The sequence below is a fragment of the Solanum verrucosum genome, unplaced genomic scaffold (genome assembly GCF_900185275.1).
Source record: "Solanum verrucosum unplaced genomic scaffold, falcon-dt-bn FXZP01000183.1, whole genome shotgun sequence".
Classification (NCBI taxonomy): Eukaryota; Viridiplantae; Streptophyta; class Magnoliopsida; order Solanales; family Solanaceae; genus Solanum; species Solanum verrucosum.
Genome location: NW_026020430.1, coordinates 4,701,963 through 4,716,501, shown reverse-complemented (window position 1 = coordinate 4,716,501; position 14,539 = coordinate 4,701,963). Strand labels below are relative to the sequence as shown.

General features: G+C 36.3%; 3 protein-coding genes across 3 annotated transcripts; 1 reads left to right on the top strand and 2 right to left on the bottom strand.

The window, feature by feature from the left end:
- Window positions 1-419: 419 nt before the first annotated feature.
- On the bottom strand, window positions 420-3,118 carry LOC125807840 (uncharacterized). Its single transcript, XM_049487571.1, has 3 exons — window positions 2,843-3,118; window positions 775-893; window positions 420-692 (listed from the first exon to the last, which is right to left on the bottom strand). The coding sequence occupies exons 1-3, from the start codon at window positions 3,103-3,105 to the stop codon at window positions 622-624; spliced, it is 453 nt and encodes a 150-aa protein (XP_049343528.1). The 5' UTR covers window positions 3,106-3,118; the 3' UTR covers window positions 420-621.
- Window positions 3,119-5,243: 2,125 nt separating this feature from the next.
- Window positions 5,244-8,891, top strand: LOC125807705 (GTP cyclohydrolase 1). Its single transcript, XM_049487435.1, has 2 exons — window positions 5,244-5,689; window positions 7,428-8,891. The coding sequence occupies exons 1-2, from the start codon at window positions 5,485-5,487 to the stop codon at window positions 8,597-8,599; spliced, it is 1,377 nt and encodes a 458-aa protein (XP_049343392.1). The 5' UTR covers window positions 5,244-5,484; the 3' UTR covers window positions 8,600-8,891.
- A 447-nt stretch (window positions 8,892-9,338) lies between these two features.
- LOC125807531 (uncharacterized) lies at window positions 9,339-14,064 on the bottom strand. The gene is made up of 9 exons (XM_049487255.1): window positions 13,836-14,064; window positions 13,236-13,296; window positions 12,913-13,122; window positions 12,385-12,566; window positions 12,018-12,189; window positions 11,738-11,937; window positions 11,242-11,367; window positions 11,008-11,129; window positions 9,339-9,948 (listed from the first exon to the last, which is right to left on the bottom strand). The coding sequence occupies exons 1-9, from the start codon at window positions 13,882-13,884 to the stop codon at window positions 9,475-9,477; spliced, it is 1,596 nt and encodes a 531-aa protein (XP_049343212.1). The 5' UTR covers window positions 13,885-14,064; the 3' UTR covers window positions 9,339-9,474.
- Between the last annotated feature and the right edge of the window lie 475 nt (window positions 14,065-14,539).

Genomic DNA, 14,539 nt, shown 5'->3' with positions numbered 1-14,539 from the left:
CCCAATGGCCCCCAAGGAAAATCTTGAATTTGGATGCCAAACTGATGGTTAGTGTGAGCTTGGCACAAATTACTATAACTCATCCCTGTCTATGGATTAGTAGACATTTTCAACAAAGTTTATGAACAAAAGCTCTTATTTTCATCTCAAATTGTATTCAACCAATCATCGGCAACCTATATATAACAAACACTCAGCTCCAAAATCTTGTTGTATGATCTGAAAATAAAAATTACTTGAAAAAAGAGTTGGCTGCCTCGTTCTATGTTGTGGATAATTGAAAACCAAGCAGAAATCTGCAGATAGCTCTGAGGTGATGACAATAGCAACTGCAAGTCTGCAGCTAACATGACATAGAAACAATACTTCAACCAAGGATGTCACGTAAATATTCATTAAAAGGCGTATATGATTGCAATGATGATAACATTTGAAAAATGCATATTACATCAGCTCATATTCCTTCTCCAGGTGATACTCATATTTAAAACATCTTCTCAAGCAAAGAAACATTTCTTGAGCTATAGAATCAAGATATTTGACATTCTGTCACAACTATCCAAAGGGGTTTATCCTGGTCCTGTCTTCGGACATATAGCAGTTTCATTCTTCACGTCACAATCAGTCCTCCAATGCTGGTGTGTTCCCATTTGTGATCTTACTCTTCCCTTTCTTCTTGGCATGTTTTTTTGCTGCAGACCGATCAAATACATTAGTCCACTACACCTCTAGCAAAAGTTGTACAGTTAAAAGAGAAGGAAGTGGTGAAAATACCTTGTCTCCTTTTAGCTTCAGATTTGGCAAAGAAATCTCTCCATTCATCTGTAAGGACAAAAATAGGCTCCTCTTCTTCATCTTCATCTTCAAAGTTCTCACCTTCATTTTGCATCATTCTTCAGATGAAGACACACAAAAAAAAGTTAAAATCTACAGGATGAAAGAGCCTTAAGATTGACAGCTCTAACACAAGGGTAACATCACAAACGCACAGCTTCACATGTATACCAAAAAGGAATCATGCCAGTGAGGTTCTAGGTTCAATTTCTCCTACACCACCTACTTGATTCCCAAAACTTTAAATTCAGGTCCGTGATTTTTTACCATTTTCCTCTGCATTCTATAAGGAGTGGTCCATTGAAACTCTCTTAAACTTCCAATATAATCTATATTTATTTCCTGTGAGTTTATTTGAAGCCAGAATTTCCTGCTTCATGTTTCAATCAAATGCAGCATTACAACAAATACAGAAGATCAACCAGTCAACTATCACCCACTGATACTCGGTCTTTCAAACTATCACAAAACCAATCTTCATCCCATTTTCCAAGAACAAACTAAAAGACAAGAAAAGTGGGATCAAGTACTTCTCCGTGTTTGGGATGGACAAACTCCCTCCTCTTTTCAATTTTCTTTGACAAACAGAACATGCATAGAAATCACTATTTACTTTGGACCTATTTCTTGAGTTCCAAATTCGGCCGCAATCAACTCAATATAACCACTTCCCATGCACAGTTCTGAAACTGATAGGACTTCTGAAAATGTGGAATGGATTTTCAAATGTTATGTTGATGAGTCGAGAGAATTAGGATGACTTGGAGATGGTTGCATTCAGTAAGAAGATGTAGGACTCCCAGAGAAGTTATACATAAGCATAAAATTTCGCGGTGGTAGAGAGAAATTGGACAGAGCTAAGGAAAAATGGGCTCTGGGAACAGAAAAGAACGGCTGGGAAAACTGGTCAGGACATGGAGGAGAGCGTGAAGGCAGAGTTGCGGTGTATATTGCTGGATGGGGGAGTTGATGCTCCTATAGTCATCATTTGGGATCTCCACAAACTATTTGTAACATCTTTCCTCAATTTGCTAATGGAAATCCTTTATTTCCTGTCTACTCAGGGGTGCAGAAACACCTGCGCAGATCACAGGTGACATTTACAAGAATGGAGGGAAGTAGTACCCCACGAAATTTAGTGATGGATATAGACCTATCGGGAAGGGATAATAATCAGTTGAGTCACAATCAGCAGAATAGGTAATTACTGAATTTTGTTTAATATGTCCAACCATTGCTGCATCTAATTGTAGTCTGACTGACATTAGCTACTGAGGGAAAAATACCAGACAGTGCATAGTAAGCTAACATTCTGCACCTTGAGTGGCTGAGGTGCATTTTCATACACTAGTGTTCACCATCATTGAACCAACGTTTAATTATAGATGCAATAGATTGCTACTTCCCAGTTCCCATACACTAGTAGAAAAAAACTCCCAAGTGTGGAAAATGAATTCCAGGCTTTCAGACTCTTCATTCAAAAGGTGGCCATGAAATATACCAACTTTTAGCCTCCAAACAATCAATCAGATATTACTCCCACCTTTGTGGGGTAGTGAGGTTGTTTGACCCTCGGCTCAAAAGAAACTTCCTTTTTTCTTTTTATAACCGTGGTGTCCGAAACAGCTTGTGCGCATTTCCACTAATTCTATCAACAACAGGTCACATAGGAAAAAAATCACAAGTGTTTTTTTTTTTGTCTCGGCTAGGAATTGAACCACTTGGCCACACCCTTGGGTGCCTCAAAAGAAACTTCTAGCCTCTAAACAAAATCAGAAATTCAGTGATCAGTAGTGCTGATGTTTTATGCTTGTGTTATACAGAAAATCATGATTAAAAGAAGGTAAATTATCAAGAAATAAAACTATTACCAGCAAATACGAATGGCATTTTTATATAATCAGTAATCACAAAATCCAAGTGCAATGGTAGCAACTGTGCAGAAAATACAATCAACCCAATTTCAATCAAAGCACAAGAAAGCATTAATTAATTGAGTGAAAGTTACCCTGAGTCGTTAAAACTGACATTAGGCTCAGAAATCTGCATATTCAAATCGTCCGGCAGTAAAGGCGGAGTAATTTGTTCAGGGTTTTGCGGCAATGGAGAAGGAGTAAAAAGTGGGCATGTTGGTACATGGTTGTTGCGCTGCAACATGTAGCTGTGTAATGGACAGTTGTGCGATATCTGAAAGTGTTGATGACGGTGACGGTGATGGTGATGAGGATGATGACTCCATGGCATCGCACCGACTGAAGAATTTTTTTCCATTGATGGCTTGGAGGTGTACTGAGAGTGTACCGCTTCTTTCTTATTATTTCGGGTCACGATATTGGGCTGTGAAGGTATATATTGGCAACTGGGCTACTACACAATAAAGCCCACATGAGATTATACTGCTCCATTCGTCCTATTACCTTCTTCTTCTTTTTACGGTAATTTGTTTTGACACAAAATTTTAAAATAAAATATCATTTAAAAACAATTAGAGTGAAGAATTAAGAACATACTTATTCAAACTATCAGGTGTGAGAGTTTCCTATTTGAAATATCACTATCATTCAAGTAGAAAAACGAACAACTAATAGTCAAGGTGTGTTTCGATAAATATTTGGTAATAGTTCAATAGTAAACTCGCACTCCTGATATTTTCAAACTCAATAATCAAGATACTTTAAATGTGTTTTTGACCATTTAAGTAGAATTTTGTGATATGTTTGACAAGATATCAAATTTATGTATATTATATCATCTCTCAAGTCCTTTTTCTTTGCTCTTTATATCGTGGTCATCACCACTCCCCAACTTTTTTTTTGAGGTTGGTGAAAAGTTCATTTTAAAATTCAAATCCAGTGTGAAAAATAAATTAATTAAAAGAATCCTTTCCAGCAAATTAAAGTCATCTTCTTTTTTTTTTTTTTTGAGTAGCTACAAAGTCAAGTTAAATGCCAAACACACTACCAACAAAAGCAAGAAATTAACCAAGCTAACATATCACTTGACAGAAACTTTATTGGTGAAACTTAATCATTAAAACTACTGTTAATTTGACTTGAATTCTGAATATATTTTATGAGTTTTGCTTATGATTTCACAGAAAAAGCTAGTAGTGCGATACGAATGAAATTGATAGAATTCTCTCTTTAGTGTTTTCGTAAAGATTGTGATTATCCTTCTTTATCCATATAATATACGTGAGTATATATAAATCTTTTATTACAAATTTATCATAGAACAACCTACTTATTGAGAAAAAATATTTTTGAATTTACTAACGAAAGAATCTTAATGACTCAGTTGATTACTTTATTGATAAAGTTCAATTTCCCACCACATAATCTCTCCTTGATTTTCCCTTTCCTTACCCCACCAAAAGTCCTTAATTTAAAGGAGGAAATATATCTCATGCATTTTCAAAATTCCACCAAATCTCAGTGAATGTTATTATTATCCATTTCAATGCCATGCTTATGCTTTCAAAAATGGTAAATTTGGTCCCACAGAGTTGAAATTGAAGAGCAATATGAGGATTTTGCCATGTTTAAGTAGAAGACAAAATGATGAGTTTGTTTAGTGGTCACTGGCTAGTGGCATCTCAATTCCCCACCCACTTTAATTGGTGTAATACAAGATAACATTCACCAATGCACCACCCATTTTTAGTCCATTTAAATTATATATATTAAATAAAATTTTTAAAATACATACCAAATTTAAATTAAAATTATTGAGTTCGATTGAATCTATTAACCTTCCCACTCCTTGAAAAGCCGCTCAATTAAATAAAAACGATCTTCACAAGTTTTATTGGTGTAGGAGTTGCCAAGCACAACCATGCGATGAATGATTGAGAAACTCATCTAACTGCTACAATGCGACGGCGGATGGAATAGACAAGCCAAGTTGGGCTTGAGTTCCGAATTCCTAAATTTAGCGTGAATTATTAGTTTTATCCTTAAATTATTGACAATCTTAAAAATACATTCTTATTTGACTAATTAAATTTAAATACACCTATATCCTTTGATATTGCATACACCTTCGATATTGATAATTTCTCGATTTTTTATTAAGAGTTTCATGCTCTTACAAGAATTTGAAACTACTTTCTATGTCATGTAACAGATCGAGGTATATCTAAATTTAATTAGTTGAATAAAAAGTATTTTTAAAGCTATAAATTAATAAGGTGATGTTTTCAATAGTTTGATATATCATAAATTAACAACTTAATCTTTAATTTTGTACACAAGTAGTGCCGTGACAGAATTAGGTAAAGCTTTCCACACATTCCAATATCTACTGCAACCTTACATTTTTTTTATAAAAAAAAAACATATTTTTATTTATTTACGTATTTTTTAATTATTAAAAGAAATCATTTTTTAAATACTGCAAAGTTCTTGTAGTAATGCATATGCATCTCATCCCCAGATCCCTATAGTATATGTTCATCAATAGCAGCCCTACAAATCCTCCTTCATCCCTATTTTTGGTCAACTTTTTCTCATTTGGGTCATTGGGTGTCTCAAATTTGGAATCTTTGGCTAAAATCTTTCGAATTAAAGATTCAATTTTTGTTCTTGTTCTTGATTCATCACCTGTGATTCAGGTGGTAAGATCTGTTGTATTATTTCGTTTTGTGTGTCAATGGGCGCATTAGATGAAGGGCACTATCATGCAGAAATAGATAACGAAGTTAGTTTTGAGCTTGGATTTGAAACTCAGCCTGAAACACTGGCTATTCAGGATGCTGTTAGAGTCCTATTGCAGGGTTTGGGTGAAGATATCAATAGGGAAGGAATCAAGAAAACCCCTTTTCGTGTTGCTAAGGCTCTTCGACAAGGAACAAGAGGTAAACTGTGACACCCTTTTGGATTTTGTAATAGTTGTTTTTTGTTTGTTCCATGTTAATGGATCTGCTTACTTTATATCGCCATGAGATCTGGGGAAAGTGTAGTTTGTGCATCAAGCTTGTCAGAGTATTATTAGTAAGGACTGCTGAATAGCATGAATGCTTATTTTTGCCTCATGCTGTTAGTTTGTGTGTTTCCCTTGTTGGAAAATGCCAAAAGATGGAATTTTTTTAGTTGAAGAATTTACTGAATTGGTCTTTTTTTGTTATCCTTCAGTGAAGGTTCTGCAATTATGAGCACTCTGTCCTTATTATGTATAAAAGGAAAGAGAACGGGTAAGGTGGAGGAATTAGCTTTAACCAGACAAACAAGCTTTGTCATTTCTAGGAGTACTATTTTAGTTGCTTTTATACCATTTTAAAATTGAATTTTAAAAGTACTTCCAGCTCTGGTTTTCTTCATTACACCAAATAATTATTTTCGTTGTGTAGCCAGAATATTTATTCTGGAATATTGAAGCAATGATTGCCTCAAACTTCAGAAGGTTTTCAGGTTAGGGTGGTGTTTTCCAACCCCTCATCATATCTCAAGTTCCTTCCTTCCGGATGGTCCAAACTGTATCTTTGGATGGGTTGCCATAACTTCTTGATCCATGGGCTCTCCATTGCCCCTTTAGGAACTTCAGTAATCTCCTAATGCACCTGTTGGTTAGCTTTTCATTTAGTGAAGGATGAGTCGTCAAACTTTCCAGCAAAAAAAATTGTCTTTGAATATCGGATATGAGCTTTCTGTATTTTATATTTTCTAGATGAATCCAATGCTGCACTTTTTGAAGTTTCGGAAAAGTAGCTCAATTTCAAGTGTAGAGGTTATGTTTGGCCATTCTAGTGTGTCCACCAAGGTGGAGGTTGGAGACTGTTAGATGAAGCCCCTGTCGTTAGGCAAATTGGATTACTTCATTTTCTCTAACCACTTTTGTTAGTAATGTTGGTATGAAGCTATTGGAAGTGAACCTATATACAGTTAGGGACAGGGGAAGTCATGAATATTGAAACCAGACTTCGGACGCTCATGAAATGATATTCCCGTCAAGTAGTTGCAACCATCTATTTGAATTGAATACTCATCCTTGAAGCACAGTTGAAGGAAACTGATGTGTGTATGTCTCTTCAATACACGTGAGGGGAAGTAAAGATGAAAGATTGAACTTTTCCATCTTGCTCATGGAACACATGCATTACTGACTTGTAGGAATTGCAAAATTAAAATTTTAATGTGGGAACAGTGCATAAGCTAAAATATGATATCATGTGTTCTTTTCTAGTCAAGAGAAGCATCTCTAGGAACAATGTTTCTTCATTTGCAATTAGGAATTTCATCTTGTTTATTTAAGAAACAATCTTTCTTGTTCCTTGCTCCTTTCTGCAGTTTACATTTAAATACTTGGTTGCTGGTTAGTGCTGGATTTTTGTTCTAGGTTGAAACAAGTGCGGGGCTTTCTTTAGTGAAAAAATTTTGAACACCAAGAACTTGATTACGTCATAACAAATTGTTGCAAGTCATTCAACATCTATCTTATGCTAGTTAACTGCAGAACTCATCATGCTGTATGCAAAGGAAATCTACATCTTCTATTAGCATGAAACATGTTGATAGTTTCAATTGTAGATGGGTCGGTGAATTGATGTTTTAAACTGCTGTTTGACTCTAGTCTTTCATATCTTGTGCTGTATGAAGGTTACAAACAAAAAGTGAATGATATCGTTCATGGCGCGTTATTCCCTGAAGCTGGATTGGAAGGTGGAAGTGGTCAGGCTGGAGGAGTTGGTGGGCTTGTGATTGTTCGAGATCTTGATCTCTTTTCATACTGTGAGTCTTGCTTGCTTCCATTCCAGGTTAAGTGTCATGTAGGTTATGTCCCATCTGGAAAAAGGGTTGTAGGATTAAGCAAGCTTTCTCGGGTTGCTGATATTTTTGCAAAACGGCTCCAAAGTCCACAGCGCCTTGCTGATGAAGTTTGCACTGCTTTGCAGCATGGAATCAAGCCAACAGGCGTTGCTGTGGTTCTACAGTGTATGCATATTCATTTTCCAAATATTGAATCAGCATTTCTCGACTCGACTTCCCAAGGATGGGTAAAGATAACGGCTACCTCAGGTTCTGGTGTTTTTGAGGATGGGAATGCTGATGTTTGGACTGATTTTTGGAGTCTACTGAAATTCAGAGGTATAAGCATAGACAATGCTCATCGTAGATCCTCTGGCCAATCATGGTGCCCATCTCAATCTTGTGGCATGCCAGGACAAGCAAATTCAGCTATGACAAATGCAGTGAATTCGATACTTAAGTCTCTGGGCGAAGATCCATTGAGAGAAGAGCTTGTAGAAACCCCATCTCGGTTTGTGAAGTGGTTCATGAACTTTAGAAACTCTAATTTGGAGATGAAACTGAATGGCTTTGTTCGAAGTAGAATAGATACTCGAAGTCCTTCTGGTCAGGTTGGTAATTTTAATGATGGCATCTGCTCTGAGCTCAATTTGTCATTCTGGTCCCAGTGTGAACATCATCTACTCCCTTTTCAAGGTGTTGTGCACATTGGTTATCACTCTTCAGATGGAGTCAACCCGGTTGGAAGACCTCTAGTGCAATCGGTAGTACATTTTTATGGCTTTAAACTCCAAGTACAGGAAAGGGTTACCAGACAAATAGCTGAGACTGTTTCATCATTCTTAGGTGAAGACATTATCGTAGTTGTGGAAGCAAATCACACCTGTATGATATCTAGAGGAATCGAGAAATTTGGAAGCAACACAGCCACATTTGCTGTGTTGGGTAGATTTTCCACTGACCCTGTTGCAAGAGCAAAATTTCTGCAGAGCCTCCCAGACTCTTGTTCTGCAGGAAGATGATGTCTTTTCTCAAAGGAAATATACAGGCTACAGCAAGCTAAGTACTTGTCCTACGGATTACTCAGGTAAAACTGAAGGAATTGAGAAGCAAACTCGGCGCTGAATTCAAGAATGTAGGTTCTTTTCTTGGAGGTCCTGTTTTTACTTCTATAGCATAGTGATAAACGAGGTTATGAAATTTTATCCATTTTTTTCCATCCTTGTAATATGTAGCATGAGCAAGGGTCCATACCAGCAATATTTTTAAGTTGCCCTTGGTTTTTCATTTCTAATGCAGTTGCCATTGATTTAAGTGTCATACTTGGCACATTGTGCCTTATTATAGCATATACATATATGATGTTTTCCAATCTTTTCTGCAATATTAATGTTACTGAAGTCCTGGTTGAATTTATTTCAGTACCGTGTGAATCAGTGCTTACACTTGTCTTCCGAACCTAATGTGTGTTAAATTTCACAGAAGTACAAATTATTGACTTTTGAATCCCAGTAAATCAAAATGTCTCAGTCCTATTAGTTTCCTCTTATGTGCATGTTAAAATGCAGACAAGCTTTGCTAGTTCTTCTATTTACTGACCCGACGAATATAAAGCCATATATGTATAATAAAATAATAATGCCACGCCACGACAAGTGTGCTTCTCATAGCGAGAGTATTAATGCTAAATAGTCACTTATGCAACAGCAACAGTAGTAAAACAGCTCAGTTAAACACTTGTAATGATCAACTTGCAAAGAGTTCCTAAAGAACTGTCACTCTTTTCCAAGAGAATTATTGCTGAAAGTTGCTATATACAAGGAAAGTAGGACAGCTTATGCCGTTTATACAGAGAAAGTATGCATCAACCTTTATACATCGGAGCTCATTAATAAACTTAGTCGGACCATAAGTGTCGGATTGCACCCCAATCTAAGTTTTCATCTGATTGGGGAGCCTCAGGGTGAAGATTGAGGACAGAATCAACCTCACTTGCATGACAATCTAAGTTCTCATCTGATTGGTGGACCTCAGGGTGAAGATCGCGCACAGAATCAACCTCACTTGCACGACAATCTAAGTTTTCATCTGATTGGGGGGGCTCAGGGTGAAGATTGCGAACAGAATCAACCTCACTTGCATGAAACTGTACTTTTACATGTGGTTGCATTGCCTCTGGCTGAAGATAGGGTGCAGAATCAACAGCAGTTGCATACCAATCTATGTCCATATGTGATTGTGATACCTGTGAATCGGGAACTGAGGCAACTTTGGCTTTGAGAGTATTCTTGAACATCATCCCCATTCCGAAAAGTATTGCTAGAACCGCATATGTCAATAGAAGACGTACTGCAAGCATCTGCAAGGCCCCCTAAAAGCAAAAACAATACTACATGATTTGAAATTGCATAACAAGCAGTAATTTAAACTGAAGAGCACATGTAGATGCAGAGTATGGTCGAGTTTACAAGCAGCACAAATCAATTATCGTCTCTAAAACAATGAATACGTGCATTGTACTTCTTCCATCTATGTCATAATACTAGTTAAATGCTAACCTAGAATCAGTTGTGTGCGCAAATATATACCAATGAACTAGAAATAGCAATATCATAATTGGATCTCAGTAAGGTTGTCGGTATTGAGACATAAAGTGAGGGCATCCAAATTCAACAGGTTAGGCGGGTTGTGGGGGACAGTCATCTAAGTGGAAAAATAGGAACAGCCCAAATCAATCATCCAACAGGCTACATTGCTAACCACTACAGGATTTCGCCAAATAATAGATGAATAAACTATATCTCAATCCAGGCAAGTTGGGGGTCGTTAAATAGTAGATGACTTGAATAAAGAAAATTACAGCCAAATTCTTTCGCGTATAGTAGTTTTACTTTATTGCAGAGTGAACGATTTTTAGCAACTCAACTGTAAAGCTTACAGAGAAAAATAAAACTGTAGAAGTGATTTCTAGTTGGATGGCTTGGACTGTGACTCACACCTCAACCCATTCTGACGCAAGTGAACTTTGAGTGATTGCTACATGACTCTTTATTTACTCAGCCCATTTTAACTCAGTCTAAGTTTGACATCATCTGAACATGCGACACCCTAGATCCATAGAAGTAGCATAATAAGAAACTCTTGCCAAGAGGCAAAGCATACAAGTGAAAAATGACCAGCATTAAAGTCTCTGTAATTATGCATTACTGCTTCAACATTTAACTAAATTGACGGTTCCCAAAAGACTCTAGCTAGAAGGTTGAAGTGTTGACTGAATACCCATTTGATCTAGGAGATGTCCATCAATGATCAAAGGAAGGTGCAGTAAAGCCATTTTACAGACAAATGAACTTTAAAAAGTCCCTAACAAAGAAGTGAAACCGCCTAAAACATGAATCAACCATGTAATTTGCTCTAACAATAATCTCACCTTGCTGCTATATGGGCTTTTGAAAGGTAGGTCTTTTTTGAAGGGTAGGTTTTTATCAGCATGCTCAAGACAATGGCGCAGCATATTGAGTATAGTCAACCTAGTCCCAAAATCATCACTTTCTGAAAACACAAGACCAAAAGGAGAAAAATAGAACGGGGGTGCGGGGTGGTTAGAGTTTTGTTCAACTTAAACAAATTCATGTACTAGCATGCTAACTTATCTTGATGTCACCTGGTATGTCAAAAATTTGTTTCTTGGGATGAATACCCAGCAGCTGTCCCAAATGCATGCGGATGCGCGTACGATCCGAAAGTGAAAGTAAATCACCGTGTGTGAGCACAACAATAGGTTTTTCATCTGAGATGGCGAGAATACGCAAATTAAAAGAGCTGTAATTAATATGCTCCAACAACAAGAAAGAGGAAATGGGATGATAGATACTGAAATATGTTATAAACTTAGTATCGATCTGACACTTGTTTTTGGATGGGCCAACACTTCTTCACATGATTACTTCAACATTATTTTGTAAATCCACAATGAACTCCCCCATATTCTGATCAAGGGAGCTTCAATTAATATTAACCGTTATCTAATAGAACATTCCTGTCTACATATTTTTCTAATACGAACAAAATGCATTTAATATTTAATCAACTACACTGCTCTTAAAAGGCCAAAAGACAGATTGAAGTGATAACAACATTACAATAAAGTGCATTAATACCTTTGAATGACAAGAGAGGGTAGTTGAAATTTGTAGCAACAGCTCGAGTTTGTTGCCTCTTTGTTTCATCATCACTGTCCATCGATTGCAGAATTTGGACCGCACTGACAACAAATATGACACAATTAACCACATTGGTCTCACTGGCACAGTATCTATTTCGGCTAACGTTAGACTTCGGATGTGCATCATCAGAATCCCTGTCAAAAGGAGCATTTCAGAGAGTCAAGGTACCCTAAGTAAGTTTTTTTTAAGTAAATTCAAAATAAATCATATAAACCTCATTATTAGCTTCCCATGACGAACCCCTTTTGTCATCCAGCGGTCCACAATTTTCTTATTTACATTCAAATCATCCGACAAACCACGTGTGTCATACAAACAGAAAGAACTAGAACCTTTTGGCATCGTGTACTCGTGGAGAAAATATGTCCCATCTCCATCAGAAGAATCTGGTAACCCACAGATTCAGAACCATGAAGTTGTTATGACATGTTAATAATCTGACAACTAATATGTAAAGAAAAAACCAATATGATTGAATTAGTATCTAGGACAAACAAAGGAAATATGATACTCACATTTATTCTAATATCTTTTATCTGAGTTTCACTTTATTACATGAGCAAAGGGGAAAGAGAACATACACGATACTTGAGCTCTTTCTGGTGTAAAAGGATCATCATCAAACACTCTGGAGATCTTGTTAATAAGACAGCTTTTTCCAGATCCTCTTGGACCAATCAACAAGAGTGTCATCTTTTTTGGTATATTGTAATCACTCGCTTTCATGCCACCCACCTCCTCAATCCATGATCCAGGGGTGTAGCTGCAGGTGTTCATTTGCCATGTAACTCAACAAATGCATAGTATTTACAAGTAACCCAAGACAGAACTTTGAACTTTATAATATGCTATGTGGAATCTAACGTGTACAATTGAGAAACTGAATAACTACTGAGATGAAGTAAGATAAGGTTATGCAAAAATAGAAGTAGCTAACTAAGTTAAAAATAGGCAAGAGAAATGGCAAATATTCTATCACTGGGCACTAATCCAAATCTAGTTGTCTCTACTCTCTAGGCCTTTAAGTGAACAAACAATAATTGCATAAAAAGAAGAATTTGTATTTGTCCTCTCAAATAAACTGGAATGAATTCCATGAATTACTGTACCTCAAGATTTTACTTTTGGCTTCCTTCAAATAATCCTTATGGAACTGCAGTTCCTCATAGCTCTTGAGGACGTCCATATATACATTCCTTATCCGCTTTTTATTCACCTCATCAATTACATCTGAAGAAGCTTGAAAGAATTCCTCCAAATCCATAGAACCTAGTCCAACTTCTCCATTCTCTACTTTTGAGCCAAAAAGATCACTACCACTGCACACATTCCAATTTCCAACCACTGATATAACAAACATGTACACATACACACACAGAGCCTGTGTAGAGTCTCTGATTGTAGAAAATCATGAACCAGTAACAGAAAATACCTGAGAAACCTAGGCGAACTTGGCGGATTATCAGGGAACTTCAGAACAAAAGATGATTCTTCTGCAAGTACCAAAAATTCAATCTTTTTTCAGCCTTGTCAGTGTATCAAGTCTAGATTTTTAAATATGAAAAAAACTAGATTTTTTTCCAGGGATATTTTGATCAAAAGATGATTCTTCTGCAAGTACCAAAAATTCAATCTTTTTTTCAGCCTTGTCAGTGTATCTAGTCTAGATTTTTAAGTAAGCTATGCAAGAATCAATCAACTGTTTGTCTCAAGTCCAAATTAGTCCAGTGAGTTATATGATCAGATGTTCAAAACTAGTTTTACCTAACCGTCAAACTACTGCTACACCTCATTTTCTAAACTAATTCCACGAAATATCTGTCACCTTCCACCACTAAACTTTGTCAGCTGGAACAAATAGGGAGAAATCACCTAGTACTATTTTTTATCTCGGAATTTGAACCTGACACCTACTGATTCTCAAAACACACCATACTTTACAAACATACATATCAAAATTATGCAAGAAATGTGAAAAATCACCCCACCCCACAAAAAAGAAACAATATGGGAAGATTTTCATATATTGTACCAGTGGAATGGATGAGAGTAGAAAGAGGGGATGTAGTATCTCCACCCATAACTGTAAGCCTACAAAACTCTACTAACTATTAATGTGATTTTGGGGTTTTTCAAAATCCACTCTTTTAAGGTTTAGAAGAAAAGAGTGGACTTCAAGAAGCTGATGATAGAATTGAGAAGTTTACTTAGCCAACAAGAGTTGAAGAAGCAAAAACAAGAAAAAGGGTTTTGAATCAGAGTGGAGTTGTGTGGTTTTTGGAGATTATCTGGGCTTCTGCCACGTGTTACCTGATTTAGCGGTGGTTGATTGGTTATTAGAGTCTCACAGTTTCATTAATTAAGGAGGTTACGTTACAGTTTAGGAAAAAATAATGAGGTTGGACATTTGATGAGGAAACTAACGTAATTGGTCCCCTATATTTGAGGTACGTACAAATTAGTCTTTTAAGTATGCTTTGAATGATTTTGGTTCTTTGATTTTGACAAAAATGAGCATTTTTAATCTCCTTTTAATATTTTTAAAAAATTATCTTAAATTTTATGATAACTGTGGACAAAAATGTTAAACCATAGAACACCAGAAAAGTCTTGCTATATCTTACGATGGAAAGAATTGTAGTAGACACTAAAAAATAGACTAAACAATAAACATACCCAAAATTGCATATAAAAAAAGTTAGAATTCGAACTCTAAAAATAGATCATAAATAGCAG

Bases quoted from the DNA above. Each gene is read 5' to 3' on its own strand.
- LOC125807705 (XM_049487435.1), top strand. From the start codon at position 5,485: ATGGGCGCATTAGATGAAGGGCACTATCATGCAGAAATAGATAACGAA. The intron at 5,690-7,427 runs GTAAACTGTGAC...TGCTGTATGAAG, and splicing joins TCTTCGACAAGGAACAAGAG to GTTACAAACAAAAAGTGAAT.
- LOC125807840 (XM_049487571.1), bottom strand. From the start codon at position 3,105: ATGGAAAAAAATTCTTCAGTCGGTGCGATGCCATGGAGTCATCATCCT. The intron at 894-2,842 runs GTAACTTTCACT...CTTCATCTGAAG, and splicing joins GTCAGTTTTAACGACTCAGG to AATGATGCAAAATGAAGGTG. The intron at 693-774 runs GTATTTTCACCA...ATCGGTCTGCAG, and splicing joins TGAAGCTAAAAGGAGACAAG to CAAAAAAACATGCCAAGAAG.
- LOC125807531 (XM_049487255.1), bottom strand. From the start codon at position 13,884: ATGGGTGGAGATACTACATCCCCTCTTTCTACTCTCATCCATTCCACT. The intron at 11,368-11,737 runs GTATTAATGCAC...TCGCCATCTCAG, and splicing joins CCCTCTCTTGTCATTCAAAG to ATGAAAAACCTATTGTTGTG. The intron at 9,949-11,007 runs GTGAGATTATTG...TTTTGCTTTTAG, and splicing joins AAAGCCCATATAGCAGCAAG to GGGGCCTTGCAGATGCTTGC.